Source organism: Budorcas taxicolor, chromosome 24 (genome assembly GCF_023091745.1).
Source record: "Budorcas taxicolor isolate Tak-1 chromosome 24, Takin1.1, whole genome shotgun sequence".
Classification (NCBI taxonomy): domain Eukaryota; kingdom Metazoa; phylum Chordata; class Mammalia; order Artiodactyla; family Bovidae; genus Budorcas; species Budorcas taxicolor.
The window spans coordinates 13,690,733-13,707,482 of NC_068933.1; the positions used below are offsets into that span (position 1 = coordinate 13,690,733).

A 16,750-nucleotide genomic window follows, 5' to 3' on the forward strand; every position below is an offset into this window, starting at 1 on the left:
AACTCATAACAATGATAACCTAAGGTATTCAAGTAAGATTGCACAAAAATTAAGAAAGCTCTTAACAAGTTGAGGGCTATATATACTGAATGAGAAAAAAGCTAATAGAACTTCTCCTAAACTGCTAAAAAAAAAACTTCACAAAAAAAATGTACTTCTGAGTGAAAACTGTCTAGATCAGTTTCTAAAGGGTGACATCTTCAAATCTTCAAACTTACTAATTGTGGTATTTCTTAATTTTAACTTTGTATAACAATATGTCCACAATTAGAATGCTGGTATGCAAAGTACAGACATTACCAGCAATAGTAGCAGAAAAATTCTCATTAAAAGTGAACTGAAACTAAACCCTATGTGCTCCTTTCCCACTGAATAGTATACATATACATTTTGTTATTGTAGGATGCACGGAAACCTTTTTGCTTCTTTTATATTAAAAATGAAGTTTATATTTTGTTAAAGCAATAAATATATTTAAAAAATCAAATGTGCAAAATAATATTTGTGAAAACAGTTCTCCCTCCAACTCCAGATGCCCAGGCTCTAAAGCCAAGGCAACTATTATTATAGATAACACTGGACTATTCTTCCAGAGATACTTTATGTGAATAGTAAATAGTAATAATTCTAAAGCTAACATCAGGGAACTATATTCAGCATCCTTTAATAAACCATAATGGAAAATAATATGAAAAAGAGTATATATGTATAATTGAATCACTTTTCTGTAGAACAGAAATTAATATAGCATTATAAATCAGCTATACTTCAGTAAGATAAATTTAAAAAATAATAAAGCTAACATCATGTAAGGAAGTCAGTAGGCTCTTTTGAAATTATTTTTCAATCAACATGCCACTTTTCAAAGATTACATTAGATAGGCTAATTCCAACCCTGAATTACAACTGTATTTTTTGTTATACATAAAAGTGTTATGAATAGCTCCTATAGACATAATTTAAATGTCATGATCCCTAAATCTTAATTCTCATGTTATACCCACCACCATCAATGGCTCAAATAATTATTCCTTTCTCTGATTCTTCTATTTTTCCTATAACAGAAAGTTTTTCAGCCTCTAATACTTTCCACACAAATTTCCCCCCATATCTTTTACATCTTTGTTCTTTTAATCTGTCTAATTCTAGTATTTACTTTCAGCAGATAACAGGAAAAAATATTTCTGTCACTTCAGGCATTTCTTCAAGGTTGTCTCCTTGATGATGTCATTTCCATGACCAAAGGGTATATTTCCAAAGGATCTGGAATGTACAACAGAGTTAGAACATGCAAAAGATGCCACACCTCAGTTGCAGGTAGGTAATGAAGAACACAATCTTGTTTTCTCCAGCAGAATGGAAAAACTGAGGGCAGTCTAGAATACAAAAGAAAATGAGATGAATTATTTGTTAAATAAATATTTCCAGAATGTGGCTCTTTTATTTTATAGAACTAGCCTATTTAAAAACACTTGTAGCAAAATAAGGTTATAATTTTCCAGAAACATATATACTGAGTAAATCGAGATATACTGGTTTCCATAGACTAAAGGATCAAGAGAACCCCAATTTATGGAAATAAATTAGATAGGCAATTTTCAAAAGTCTGTTATCCTCAGAGGCTAAATCAATATTCACTGAAGTGCTGGATTAAATTAACCATGCCAAGAGCAATTAATGAAACAATAGCTCCAATAAAGCCTCATTAAGTAATCAATTAGACTCATTACAAGGAACAAAAGATTTAGCAGAAAGTGAAGTCGCTCAGTTGTGTCCAGCTCTTTGTGACCCCATGGACTGGAGCCTACCAGGCTCCTCCACCCAAGGAATTTTCCAGGCAAGAGTACTGGAGTGGGTTGCCATTTCCTTCTCCAAGGGATCTTCCTGACCTCGGTATTGAACCTGGGTCTCCTGCATCATACTTTACCATCTGAGCCACCTGGGAAACTCGGCCAGTAGCATGAGTTTTATTTTTAAAAGACCATTTTTATTTTAACCAGAGCTGAAGGCATGAGGCATTTGCCCTTGAAAATAAGTAACAGTCTAAAGGAATATAGGAGGATTTCTCATAACTTTGATTCTGTGATTATTTGGACAATTGCCATTCAGGCAATTCTAATTTTCCTTTAGAGGTGATTTTGTCAAATCTGCTGCAAGACTTCTCAGAAAAAGTAATTTTATAATATCCCAAGTTCTTAAATTTTTTCCCCCTCTATGGGTACTGTTCTCCTTTCCAATGATTATGAGCCAAGATTAACTAATATTTGTTTTACTCTTAAATTTTTATGTGTATACTTATTTCACGTATTGCAATGTGACCTTGGGCAAGTTACTTAACTTATCTGGGTCCCCATATTGAAGTGAAGTGAAAATTGCTCAGTGGTGTCTGACTCTTCACGATCCCATGGACTAGCCCACGGAATTCTCCAGGCCAGAATACTGGAGTGGGTAGCCTTTCCCTTCTCCAGGGGATCTTCCCAACCCAGGGATCAAACCCAGGTCTCCCGCATTGCAGGCAGATTCTTTACCAGCTGAGCCACAAGGGAAGCCCATGATCCCCATATTATCACCTGTAAAAAGAGTTGATCTTTAACAGGGATTCACAACCTCTTCACCATCTTTCCCTGTAGACATTGTTAGGGGAACCACTGACTGAAACTGCCTGCCCTAGCCAGGCCAGATAGTAGCCATTTGCCTGAGTTATCTTAAACAGGAGGTCCTAGAAAGGAACACAGAACAAGCTACCACAAACCCGAAGAATTCAGAAAAGGTCTAAAGGAGAGAAGAGAAGCCAGTCCCTGTCCCACCAACCTCCCAGAATCCTCCTTGCTGGAATCCATCTTTGCTGAGCAATGCGCACACACCCAGGGAGGACCCAAAGTAAGAATGATTGGCCAGAGACAACCAGGAAGCTAATCCCATCACCATAAGATCCAAGACTGTGGGCCATGCACGTAGCAGAGCTGTTCTCCTGGGGTCCGTTACCCCTTTGCTCTCCACTCGGGCCCCCCTTCCCAATAAATCCTCTTGCTTTGTCAGCATGTGTCTCCTTGGACAATTCATCTCTCAGTGTTAGACAGAGCCCCCTCTCAGGACCTGGAAGGGGTGCCCCTTACTGCAAAAGCACAAGGGTTACGATGAATTAACATCAGCAGTGGTTCACCCAGCACTGGGCGAGGGTGCCTGTTGCCTGTCCTCGCTTCCTTTGGGGGACATCACTGATCTAAGATTAGTGTTAACTATACAAGTCTGTGGAGAAGGAAATGGCATCCCACTCCAGTATTCTTACCTGGAAAATTCCATGGACAGAGGAGCCTGGCAGGCTGCAGTCCACAGGGTCGCAAAGAGTCAGACATGACTAAATGACTTTTACTTATACAAGTCTATAGTGATTAGATTAAAAATGACCATCTGAAATTGTGTAACCTTGAGAGCAATTTTTTTGTTTTTCCTTCATTCAACCTATTTACTCAGCACTGTGCAGTGCTCTGAGACAACAGGCACAGTTCTTGAATAAAATCATCTTTTTTGAGGTACTTAGTTAAAAAAGAAAAAAAACCCACATAATTTAAAGAGGGCTAAGCCTATGCTACCATGGCTTTCAATACATTACCTCTTTACCACACTTCTTTGTCCATTTGATGAAATTAATAGGAACATCTCTACAACAAATTAAGTGTACCATATGTCAAGCCCTGCCCCAAGCTTTAATCTCAAACTTGCAAAAGTAAGAGGTCAAAACTTCAGTTTACAGGTTTTGGCTACTCTATGATTCTAGGCTATTGTTGGGTTTATTGCTTATCTGCAAAAACATTTTAAGGTACGGTACCACTCACTGAGATAAAGGGGTACGGACGAGGACAGAATGTGCTGGCATCTCTTTTATCACACTTGTGGATCAAGCTATTTCATTATTTGTACAGGTTAAATGATTTACACCTGCAGTATCAACATTTAATTTTGGACAGATTTACTAAGTTTCCCCAGCAAAATTAGGCCAGAGTTTCAATTTTGAACGTAAGTATAAATCTCTCTTCCCTAAATTTTAAACCCTTTCCTCTGCTTTTAGGAAACATAATTGCATAATTCAAACTCCTTCAATACTGTGACCTAGTTCCCCCTCTTGGTGTTATAAACGGCTTGTGTAACTATGGTAACCGTCCAGGGAATATTGAATGTTTTTCTGGTCAGCAATATGCAGAGTATACCATATGCTTTATTTTTCTCTCTGGGATAACCAAAGTGGATAATACATGCTTGCTTTTCTTCTTAGTTATGGGAATGACATTTTATCTTACTGAATTTTCTATGACGATAGACCAAGTTATTCAGAGCAGCTCCGTTAAAAGGTTTTAGGATCGTCTCTTGCTGTTAGTGGTCATTCTAATTGCTGCACAGCACTATAACCCATAGTAGGATTGACTGTGTACACCAATCTGTGCTGTCTACCTCATAAACCAAATGTACAGGATAACAATACTAACATTAGCAATATTCCATCCTGAGAATCTGGTATTTTCTTAACTTCGTCCTTTAGTCCTAGACAGGGTGTTTCCTTAAAGCAAAAAACTAAAATGGAATCATCTTGGGGGTCTACTTAGAAACCAAGAAGACTTATTTCCAGTTCTTAGTGATTTTATATGTCTTCTTTTTTGCTCTGTTTTCCTACAATTAAGGCGTGCTCTTGTGCTCTGTTGTGTCTGACTCTTTGCGACCCCATGGACTGTAGCCTGCCAGATTCCTCTGTCCATGGGATTCTCCAGGTAAGCATACTGGAGCTGGGTTGCCATTTCCTCCTCCAGGGGATCTTCCTGACCCAAGAATTGAAACTCCATCTCCTGTAACTCCTGCATTGGCAGGTGGATTCTTTACCACTGAGCCACCTGGGAAGCCCCACAATTAAGGTATACTACTTACATAATAAAGCAATCAAAAATGCTTCAAAATTGAGCTCACTGGAGATGTAGATTCTTAGTATTTGCGGTTATTGTTGTTGCCTATTGTACTAACGAACTGATTTCAACTTTTAGGGTTTTTTCAGTATAATTTAAAATGCTTCATTTGGAATTCTAGGACAAATTATACTCTAAAACAAATGCCTAGAGTTTTAGAAGATTTATTTGCAATAGATATAATTACATTTCTACAGGAGGCTATCAATTAGTAAACTTTCAATATGAGGATTTCATTTAAAAGTGATTTCCTTGAATTTCACTATATTTTACATAATGCTTTCCAACAATCCAAACATCTTCCTTAGAAAAACACTGCTATCTGCTTCACTGAATTAAATAGGGAATTAACTGCCTCTTAGTGGTTTAGAAGCAACTTAGCAGCAGCAGTAGCAGCAGCAGCAGCACCAGCAGTGGTTTAGAAAAGGCCTCACTAACCAAATGCAGTGTGGAACAACTGTGCCAAATACACTTGTCAAACAAACCAAGTGTGAAAAGGCATCAATTAGACAATAGGGAAATATCAATTGTCTGGATATTAAACGATAGATAACTTTTGGATGCGATAATGATGTGGTAGATTATCTGTTCATATTTAAAGTATTTATGGAGAAAAATCATAATAATGCCTAAAGTATAAGGGAGTGAAATATTATGGGCCATATATTGACAAATGTTCAAGCTAGGTGAATGGCATATTTGGATTTATTGTACTATTACCTCTACTATTGTGTGTGCTTGAAATTTTCCAGAACAAAGTTTTTAAAAATATTAAAAAGTAGAAAAAAAGAAAAGGATTTCAAATTTAATTGGCCTGACTCAAGCAGTAGCTGAGTTTTCTCAAGAGGTGTCTTTAGGAAACCTTCAGCACTGCTTGCTAGCTATAGTTTTCCATCAGTTTGCAGGGTTTTTTTTTTTAAGAATAGTTGTGTGTGTTTAGTTGTTCAGTGGTGTCTGACCTTTTGAGACTCCATGGATTGTAGCCCATTAGGTTCCCTGTCCACAGGATTTTCCAGGCAAGAATATTGGAGTGGGTTGCCATTTCCTTCTCCAGGGGATCTTCTTCACGCGGGGATTTGAACCTGTGTCTCTTACATCCCCTACATTGGCAGGTGGGTTCTTTACCACTGTACCACCTGGGAACCCTCCTTCATAGTTTGAAGTGGCCTCCCGAATACCCTGCCAACCCTTTACAATATAAATAAGGGCCTCCAGAGACCTCCTGGGCTTCCCTTGTGGCTCAGCTGGTAAAGAATCCACCTGCAATGCAGGAGACCTGGGTTCAGTCCCTGGGTTGGGAAGATCCCCTGGAGAAGGGAAAGGCTACCCACTCCAATATTCTGGCCTAGAGAATTCCCCATGGACTGTATAGTTCATGGGGAATGGGTGGCAAAGAGTAGGACAGGACTGAGCAACTTTCACTTTCACTTTTTTCCAGGGACCTCTTAAAAATTTCCTACCAGGAACCTCTTACAGTAACAGATTTATAAATTAATGTTAACATCACACAGTTCTACTAATTTGATAATTTAAAAGATAAGTCAGTAACTTATCTTTTTTAAGGTTACTTTTGTACTTTTTCACTTTCATACCCAAGAGCAAATAAGATGACTTTTTTCTTTACTCATACAATTAAACATCACCAATTAACTTCTATATTTTGGAGAATTGGGGACTTTTAAACATTGCATTTAGCAGGGTAAAGGAAAAGGCCCCAAATTTCCAGGTAAGTGACTCTTGAGAAGAAAAGGACATGACAAATAACCAAGGTCAAGGGCTGAGTTTGGGGAGTACAGTGATTTTTTTTTTTTTAATCTCCCCCCACACTCTGCTTTCACAATTATGGTAGGAATAGATGTTGATTATCTTTTATAAATCAGCATAGCAAGAAAGCACATCTCTAACGATTCACATACACACATATATTACCATATCAGAGTGTTCTTCATAGGTTTACAGCAACACAAGCTGAAAAATCATTATTTAGATTTTTTGCTTCCTTTCAGCCTGTTCAACAGAATTGTGAAAGGTGAAACTAATGTTTTCATTTCCATATTCATCCTTCCTTCCTCCCATGCTGTTCATAGTTCCTGGAGGGAGTGCTTTAGGTATTATGAATCATTGCTTTCTCTCACTTCTAGTTTCTAACAATGTGTCATACTGGCCTGCAAATCACTTCTTAGGCTGAATAAAACCCATAGGCGCATTTTGTGTCAAATCTAAATCAGTAAATTATAGGGCATCTTGTATTATTTGGGGCCTTCATTAAAAACTAGCTGATTTAAATATATTAGTACACAAAAATAGCAGAGTTTAAGTAAAAGGTGATTAAAATTCAATTCCTAGCGGTGACTTTTTTTGACAAGACCTGGCCATTTAATCTGAAAGATTTCCAGAATGACAAGAAAATCCCGAGGCAGTTCTCAAAAATATCAACACAACACACTGTACTGCCTACTGCTGCTGCTGCTGCTAAGTCGCGTCAGTCGTGTCCGACTCTGTGCGACCCCAAAGACAGCAGCCCACCAGGCTCTGCTGTCCCTGGGATTTTCCAGGCAAGACAACTGGAGTGGGTTGCCATTTCCTTCTCCAGGGCATGAAAGTGAAAAGTAAAAGTGAAGTCGCTCAGTCGTGTCTGACTCTTCACGACCCCATGGACTGCAGCCTACCAGGCTCCTCCGTCCATGGGATTTTCCAGGCAAGAGTACTGGAGTGGGTTGCCATTGCCTTCTCCTAGGTTGACTTAATATTCGAGTGATCAAAACCTTGTAGCCTCACAGCAAGACACACAAGTCTCTTGAGTCCTGAGCCATGTTATCTTGTTCCCAAGACTCAAATTTCCAAGAGTGCTTTTTTTTCGGTTTGAAATTTAAAATATCCTCTAGATCAAGGTCTAGATTGTTCTTTGCATGTCAGTGGTTATGTACTATTCAAAAGGGCTCTAAACAGGTCACCAGACAGGTGGCCCACCACTGCGAACCAACTGCATACAAGGAGAAATTTAAATTTATCGCCCATTCAGGTTTTCTTTTTAACGCAGAGGTACTGCTCACAACAGTGCTTGTTTACACAGGCAACTGTTAAAGTTCCCCATGTATTTGTTCTCTTTACACCCATTTCTTTGAAAAAATACACGCTGTTATATACACCGAGTCAATACGGAATTCAAATCAACTCCTCTGCTGGGCATTTTATTTAACACCAGACAGAAATTTACGCCGTGAGAGCCGATCACGTAAGACAAGGGTAAGTGCCTGACTCCTCATTAGGTTTATCCTGGCGTCTCCATCATCCCTTCAAGCCGGGCCCGCAATGGTTTTGTTTTAGGTCGAAGATGTTAACTGACCGTGCCCCTATCGCCGTCAGGAAGCCGTCACCGCCAATGTTTCAAGTTTAAACGTTCTGATCCCCGGGGGTAAAACTTTTTTTTTTTTTTTTTTAAAAACGTTGTCTGTTGGACAAACAGGTACAGGGCAGAGTCTGCCTAAAATAAACGCGAGTCTACAAAAGTCGGAGGGCGGACCAAACCTGCAGGTCCTGGGGCGGCGGAGACCCCCCGCAAGGGCGGAAGGGCGGGCGCTGGCCTAAGCCAAGAGGGAAGATCCCAAAGGCGGGCGGCCCAAGGCAGAAGGAGACGCAAGGGGCCGCGGGGGCGCCGCCGCCTACCTCCGCGATCGGCCCCCTGTGCGCCGGGAGCCTGAAGGCCGCGGCGGGAGGAGGACGGGGCCCGAGCGCGGCGCCGGCCCGGCGGGCACACCGCCACCGCCGCCGCGCATGCCCGAGAGCCGCGCCCGCCGCGTCGTCCCCGCAGGCCTCCCTCAGGGTCGCGGCGGCAAGCGGCCGCCGGCTGCCGCTTTCTGAGGCTCTCCAGGGGCCGCGCTAGGCCCCACCTGATGGGGGCGGGGCGGGGCGGAAAGTCGGTAACACCGGGCCGAGAGAGCGGGACCCAGCTTCCCCCTCCGTGAGGGAAGGGCGGAAGGAAGGCGGTCGCCCTCCTTCGCGCTTCAGTCCCATTCAGACACTTAGCGGAGAGGCGGGCCGGGCCGTGCTGCCCCTTTAAGAGGAGGCGGGGCGCAGCCTGCCGTTTGGCCGCCCTCCGCACCCTCCCCCCGCCCGGGCCGAGAGTTGACAGACCAATCGCCCGGGTGGCGGAGGGAAGGCGGGAGAATGCGAACCCTGCGGTAGGGCGGTAGGGGCGGGCCCCCGGGCCTCCTCAGGAGAGAGCCCTGCGCAGGCGCAGAGGCGGCCGCAGCCGGAGGGGCGGGGGCAGCCCAGCGAGAGACTCTCCGGCAGGCGCGGGAGGGTGATTGGGGGAAAAGCGGGCAGCGAGAGGCTTGTCATGGGGATCCGAGTTACGGGGCGGCACTGGTAGCATCTGGGGCCTCCCGGGGGGACCGGAAGTGTCAACGCTCGGGACCCCAGCGCCAGCTCCGCTAGGGGAGGTCGGGGGTGGGGGGGTCCCCGCTGCTCTAGTCCTGGAAAGGGAGGGGGGAAGGAGGGTGCCGCGATCTCGCCCCGCCCCTGGGCTTGTTACGGCGGGGGCGGGGAGTGAGGGCTTCTTTGCGGGGGGGAGGGACCGGAGATTGGGGGACTCGGCAGTGCCCTCCCGAGCGGCGGCCGGTGTCCCCGCGGCGCCGGGCTGCCGAGCCGAGGAGCCGCGGCGGCCGTGGCTGTTGCATGTGTGGCTGCTGGATGCGGAGGAGGCGGCGGCGGCGGCGGCGGCAGCGGCAGCAGCGGCAGGATGTTAGGGCAGCAGCAGCAGCAGCAACTCTACTCGTCGGCCGCGCTCCTGACCGGCGAGCGGAGCCGGCTCCTCACCTGCTACGTGCAGGACTACCTCGAGTGTGTGGAGTCGCTGCCCCACGACATGCAGAGGAACGTGTCCGTGCTAAGGGAGCTGGACAACAAATATCAAGGTAGGGACCGCGGGTCCTCCCACCCGACTCGGGGCCCGGGCACGGTCGCTCGGAGCCTGCCCCAGGGAAAGTGCCACTTTTCCAGCTCACCCCGAGTGTACACAGTGTGTGTGGGGTCTGGTGTGTGGGACCCGGGGCAGCGGGCCCCCGCAGGTGGGGTTCGCGGCCCTCCCCCTTCCCCCGCTGCGGACTTCTTGGGGGGGGTCTTGAGGGTGGAAGGGAGAGGTGGCCACTCGTCAGCCCCCGCTGCAGACCCAGCGACTGCAGCCGCTCTGAAGACGAAATCAGCCATTTTTAAGCAGCAAGCTCATTTGTTCCGGGTGTTCGCCCGCCGTGTACCGCAGACCCCTCGGCGCCCCGGCTCGGGGAGCGTGCAGCCGGGCGGTGGAGGCGGGGGTTGCCGTGGGGAGTGAGCGGCCGGCCGCGGCCGGACTCCCGCAGGCCCACAGGGCCGGGCTTCCTTCAGCCCAGCCCGCCTCAGGCCCCCACCCCCTGAGCGCAGATGCACTGGAACGTGCTAGGGGGGAGGGGGCGAGGGCGGACTGCGAAGGCGGCCTCTGGAGAGGTCCCTCCCCCGGCGCTCCGGGGCTCTGGGCACGGGAATCGAGTCTTCCCCAGTCTCCCACCCCAGGGAAAGTTCCGGGCCGCAGCCTTTCCCGGCTGCTACAGCCGAATGGTTGAAAGGCTAGGGGCTCCCCGCGGGGGAGCCGAGGGGTGTGTGTGTGTGTGAGTGTCTGAGTGCGGGGTGAGCAGGATCCCTACCCCCCCCCGCCTGGGGGCGGGGCTTGCAGAGGTGACGTAGGGTGTGGGCGGGGCACGGGCACGCGCGCTCCCGCCCGTCCGGGAAATGGCTGGTCGCGGGAAGGCTCGGGCGGCAGTGCAGGACGTAAGCTCGCCCTCGGCGCAGTCAGCGTTGGGATTCGGGACACGTTTGTCTGTGAATTTTCGACTCCCCCCCCCCCCCAGTCACTCAAATCACGACAGAGAAACAGCTTCGGGGACCGTCGCCGATCCCGGCACCGCGTAGGTTCCGGGCCCTGCGTCACTTCCGGGTCCCCGAAGGGTGTGAGCTGGTTGACTGGGCAACCGCCTGGCGTCCCTCAACCCCTGGGTCCTCCCTCCGCCGAGTTTAAATGCTGTGGCAAAAGCCGCCCTTTGTGGTCAGACCCAGACCGCTAGGACAGGGAATCGACCTTTCTTACGGAGCGTGTTATTTGTTATTTATCATTGGTGACCCTTTTCGCCTGCAACTGCAAGGGGAGGAGTTAACTTAAATGGGGAGCCGTTTGCGGTTAATAGTCCCGAATCAAGCAACAGACCTTGGACCTGATGTGGAATCAGCCCTCTGAACTCTAAAAAGATAACTTCTTGGACCCATTCTCAGTTTTTTGACCCGTCGCTAATCCTACAATTGAGTGTCTTAACGCATTTCTGGGGTGGTATATTGGGGCCTGCAGCCTGATAGAATATTTAGTTGTCTCTGTGTCTTGTTTTTTAACCTATTAAAAAACAGTTTAAAGGCAGTTTATTTCTGCCTTTTGAATCCATATTGACAGGACTGGTCTTTGTTGGGGTCGGGGGAGTGATTAATACAGATTACTGGTTGTCAGTTGCTGCACTGCGTTCAGAACATTATCCCATTTAATCTTCACAGCTCAATGAAGTAAAAATTCATTTTGCAGACAAATTTAAATTTACAAGAAGTTTAAGTAATTTGTCCAATTAAGTGGGGAATGTTTGACTCCACAGCAGGGCTTTTTCAGGTGACATGGTCGTTTTTAAAGTATTTAAATCTTTTTTTTTTTTTTTTTTAAATGCTCTCCAAAGATGTTTTCTATAGACATGGAAGCACATACCTGAATTGTAACCTAAAAATATTACATGTGTGCTTAAGAGTTGCATGTGGAACCTTTTTAGTTTTTCAAATGATAACTCTGAAGTTTGTAAAACTTGCATGCTTTTACATTTCTTTAAAGACCTGTTTGAGTTCACAAAAGTTAAGATACTTTAATTTGAATTGGCCAGCGATAATTTGTTCCAGGAACTATGCAGTCTTGACCATCTAGAATTGACAGAAGTAGATTTGACAACGTGAGAAACAGTATTGGGCCTTGAAAGACTGAGAGATTATAAAAAGTTGTAGCTCCCTTAAGACTATAGTTCATTTCAAAAGTAATACAAAAACAGTGATCTAGTTTTTACTCTATGAGCATGCTTCCTAAGCTTAACTTTCAGTTTTCTATTAGCTTTGTATACTTGGGTGTTTTTGGTTTTCATGTCTTTAATTTCTTTGCTAGTTCTTAAGTATTTTCTGCTTTTTGATTTAATATTTATAGTAATAGTGATATAAATTATTTAGACAGTCAAGTTTCTTTCCTACCTATTTCATACATTTTCAGAAATTACTGAAGAACCCTAAAAGTAGACTTAAAAACTTTTAAAGAGAGAGGAATGAAGAAAACAATTGCATAATTGAATGAAGTCTTTATTATGTGTGTGTTAGTCGCTCAGTGGTGTCTGACCCTTTGCGATGTCAAGGACTGTAGCCTGTCAGTTTCCTGTGTCCATGGAATTCTCCAGGCAAGAATACTGGAGTGGGTTGCCATTTCCTTCTCCAGGGGATCTTCCTGACCCAGGGATTGAACCCCGGTCTCCTGCATTGCAGGCAGAATCTTTACCATCTGAGCTATCAGAGAAGCCCAATTTATTATGGAGTATTGTTTTTAGAGAACCTCAATTTTTGTTCCAGTATTCTTGTTCATAATTTTCCTCATAATCAAAGGTTATTTACAACTTTGAGCTAAATTTTCAAATTTAATATCCAATGCCTATCCATTGCCATGCAGGTGTGTAGAATGTGCTTAAAGGGCAGAGCCAAATTGACGGGTATGGCGCAGTTCAAAGTCTAGGGTGGCTACCTGTTGAGCTTCAGTGTCTTCACATGCAGAAGTGGTGGCTTGCTCACGGGATTGTGATCATGAGAAGGTTGCATGAAAGGGACTCAGTGAGTGTTAGTGGCCTTTCTTCGGTCGTTGTGTAATTAAGGTGTCTTGAAAACGTGAGTTTTTACCTCATAATAGTATCTGTGTTGCTGTAATTAGCTTCTAATTCCTGATTATTGGATAAGGCTTGCCTTTATTTTTTAAACTTCAATTTTTGTGTGTCTGAGGGGAAAATATATAACTTATTTTTCCTGGAAGAAAGTTGAATTCTAAAGAAATCCACGTACATATCTAGCTGGGAAAATGAGCAAGATGTGAACATTATTTAAAAATACGCTGTGTGGGTGTGAGTACCCTCAGACATGTGGGGGCACATTGTCCAGTAAATAGTTGTCCTTTGTGTGAGTACCTACAGTTTCCAAGGAGGTTCTATTTCATAAGTTGTATTGAATACATGCTCTATGTTACCTTACTTGCAGACCCCCAATGTATGTTACTCATCTAACATTTTTGTTCTTGTCGTTGGAGTAATGATATTAGAAGATTAAGCAGTGATATGACATGTGGTGTGATAAATTCCAAGTTAATTTTTGTTTCTGCACCTTTTCTAAGAACTCTTTCAGTTAGCATTGTATCTCATAAGGACAAGAAAGAGGACAGATTTGAATAAGACATTTATGTAAATTTTGGTGACATCTGGAACTATATTTTCAGATTTTTGTATGTCTTCTAATGACTAGGCCATTTTTAGTTGATTTAATTGTGTTCCACATTCTCTAAAAGTACCTAAATCAGCAGATTAAAAAACTGAGGACCAAATGCTGAGTTATCTACAAAAGCACAGTGACCCATTGCTGACTTAACTATAATTTTGTTAATAGCTTAGTCAGTTGATGCCAGAACCTGAACCTAAACCTGTTCTGGAAATAGTCTGATTTTCAGAGTCTCCCATGTGATGCAATAAAAGAGCCATTCAAGCTAATATCATGGAAAGCTAAGAGTTACTTGTGTCTGCTTTGTTTAACGTCCAGGGGATGATATGCAAGTCAAGGTAGAGAGAGTGCCTCTGGGGCCATGTAGCAAGTCATGGATTGGACCCTAAATCCTGTAAACGTAGTTGGACAGTAATCTAGCCTAGTCCTGGGGAAAGACTTATTTTTAATTAGCCACACATCTTTTGTTCTTTCTAATGTAGATTAATGAGTACTAGGGAGGGCTCATTCTTTTTATTAGCTTATTTATAAAAGTACTTTCATGTTGGATAATGTGTGGTCTTGGTAAGGACAATAAAATGTTTTTAATGTATTCATACTATGCAGAAATGTGGTTTTATGGTTGAGTTCTTTTTTTTTTTTTTTTTTTTTTTTTTGAGTTCTTTCTTACTGTACCAGTTCTGGGAAAAATAACTAACTTGAAAAATGTTATATGTGCCAGCAAGCATTTTCTCTTTTTTTCTGATTTTTTCTTTTCTTTTTTAGAAACATTAAAGGAAATTGATGATGTCTATGAAAAATATAAGAAAGAAGATGATTCAAACCAGAAAAAACGCCTCCAGCAGCATCTCCAGAGGGCATTAATCAATAGTCAAGAACTGGGAGATGAAAAAATTCAAATTGTCACACAGATGCTCGAATTGGTGGAAAACCGGGCCAGGCAAATGGAGCTGCACTCCCAGTGTTTTCAAGATCCGGCCGAAAGTGATCGAGCTGCGGATAAAGCGAAGATGGACTCCAGCCAACCGGAACGGTCTTCCAGAAGGCCCCGCCGCCAGCGGACCAGTGAAAGCCGCGACCTGTGTCACATGACGAACGGGATCGAGGACTGTGACGATCAGCCTCCCAAAGAAAAGAAATCCAAGTCCGCCAAGAAAAAGAAACGCTCCAAGGCCAAGCAGGAAAGAGAAGCTTCCCCCGTCGAGTTTGCAATAGATCCCAATGAACCTACATACTGTTTATGTAACCAAGTGTCTTACGGGGAAATGATCGGATGTGACAATGAACAGTGTCCAATCGAATGGTTTCACTTTTCGTGTGTTTCACTTACCTATAAACCAAAGGGGAAATGGTATTGCCCAAAGTGCAGGGGAGATAATGAGAAAACGATGGACAAAAGTACTGAAAAGACAAAGAAGGAAAGAAGATCGAGGTAGTTAAAGGCCATCCACATTTTAAAGGGTTGTCTTTTATATAATTCTTTCAGAATCTACTTTCAGAAAATGTTTTAGGGTAAATGCATAAGACTATGCAATAATTTTTAATCATTAGTGTTAATGGTGTATTAAAAGTTGTTGTACTTTGTCTGTGACCTTAATTTTTCTGCACTGAATTACCAAATATTTTAAACCAGGTAGTCTTCAGATCGCCTGATGAAAGGAGCAGGGACTAGAAAAGGGTGGCTTGAACATGATAAAAACTTCACACACCATGCCTGTTTCATCTTCACTGAAACTGCAATGCTAATTTGGGGGGAAACACCAAAGTTTTGCTAGCATTTTAGTTCTGTGTGCTTAAAAAAGTTTAGATACAGTTGAGAGTTCTCTGTAAGCCTTCAGGTTATCTTGGATAATTTAAAATATGAACACTATACCGTTCAGAGCTTCTTTCTCCCCGGCCCCATTTACACATACACTTGTTGATCTCTAGTCTTCCAAGAATTTAAGGAACTAGAGATAAGAATTTGGGATTCCATGTGGAATAATGTGCTCTTATCAGAGTATTTGCTGCTGTATTTTCCATAGTAGCGTTTTGATACACTGGCAGTAGCCCATTTATAAATACCTTGCTGCTGCTTCACAGCTACATTCAGTCTAGTGCTTCATAAGGGAGTTGTTTTGTTTTAATTGAGGCAGGTAGGAGCAATTAGTATACCAAAAATGCTGCCATGGGCTTATATTGGCAAAATTTGGGTTATGCAGTATCATGGTTCGAGGCGCTTGAGCAATTTTAAAAAATCATCTTTGTTAACTATTTTTCATGTTGACCCACAGCTGGGATGCCTGGTTACAGGCCTATCAGCAGGAAGAAGGTGTATACTAGTCTTTACATATTGCCTTTATGTCAAACAGTAGTTGAAGTAGTTTTGCTAGTGGCTGTAGTTCGTTTCTGTCCCAATCAGAAATTATATATTATTTTAAGTAATAGTGTATTTACTTTCTTAACTTTCTGGTATTGGTGCTGTTTGGTGTCTTCATGTTTAATGAACTAATTTCATTATAACAACGCAATTAATAATGTATTTGTAAATTGAATTTTCCAAGATTAATATTTTAAGGGTAAGCATCTTGGTGGATACATATCCATATATTTGGAAAATTTTTGGTTTTTCAGGGGTGGGGACAGTGGATTGACTAGTCCTTAAATCTATATGTAACATACTTTTTAGTCCTCATTTCTTCCTAATCTGATGATCTGGATTCTTTTTGATTAACATGTGAAAAATCCTGTTTGCTTGTTTGGAAAAAAGAAAAAAAAAAAGTTTTTTTCTCTTCTAGTTCTCCTGTGTGACTTTTAGGCATAACGTTTCAGCTCATCTGGGTATTAGGCTGCTCATCTATAGTATGCAGTTGACTTAAGTGTACCTATGGTTCTTTTGAAATCTATTGAGTATTTTTTGTTGTAGTAATGGGCTTCCCTGGTGGCTCGGAAGGTAAAGAATCTGCCTGCAATATAGGAGACTCAGGTTTGATCCCTGGGTTGGAAAGATCCCCTGGAGGAGGAAATGGCAACCCACTCCAGTATTCTTGCCTTGAAAATCCCATTCACAGAGGAGCCTGGTGGGCTACAGTCCATGGGGTCACAAAGAGTCAGACACTATTGAGCAACTAACACTCAGAGATTTAAATAATCAAAGGACTCGTTTTTCACTAATTTTGTCCTTGATTCTGAGGTATGAGGACAGTTCAAAGGTGAGCTTGCTGCTGTTGCTAAGTCACGTCAGTCGT

At 43.3% G+C, this 16,750-nt stretch overlaps 1 protein-coding gene across 1 annotated transcript; it reads left to right on the forward strand.

Annotated features, from left to right (window-relative positions):
* Nucleotides 1–9,693: 9,693 nt before the first annotated feature.
* ING2 (inhibitor of growth family member 2) lies at nucleotides 9,694–15,021 on the forward strand. Its single transcript, XM_052661470.1, has 2 exons — nucleotides 9,694–9,868; nucleotides 14,289–15,021. Exons 1-2 carry the CDS (start codon nucleotides 9,694–9,696, stop codon nucleotides 14,957–14,959), a joined length of 846 nt encoding a protein of 281 aa, XP_052517430.1. The 3' UTR covers nucleotides 14,960–15,021.
* The last annotated feature ends 1,729 nt before the right edge of the window (nucleotides 15,022–16,750 follow it).

Bases quoted from the DNA above. Each gene is read 5' to 3' on its own strand.
- ING2 (XM_052661470.1), top strand. From the start codon at position 9,694: ATGTTAGGGCAGCAGCAGCAGCAGCAACTCTACTCGTCGGCCGCGCTC. The intron at 9,869-14,288 runs GTAGGGACCGCG...TTTCTTTTTTAG, and splicing joins GCTGGACAACAAATATCAAG to AAACATTAAAGGAAATTGAT.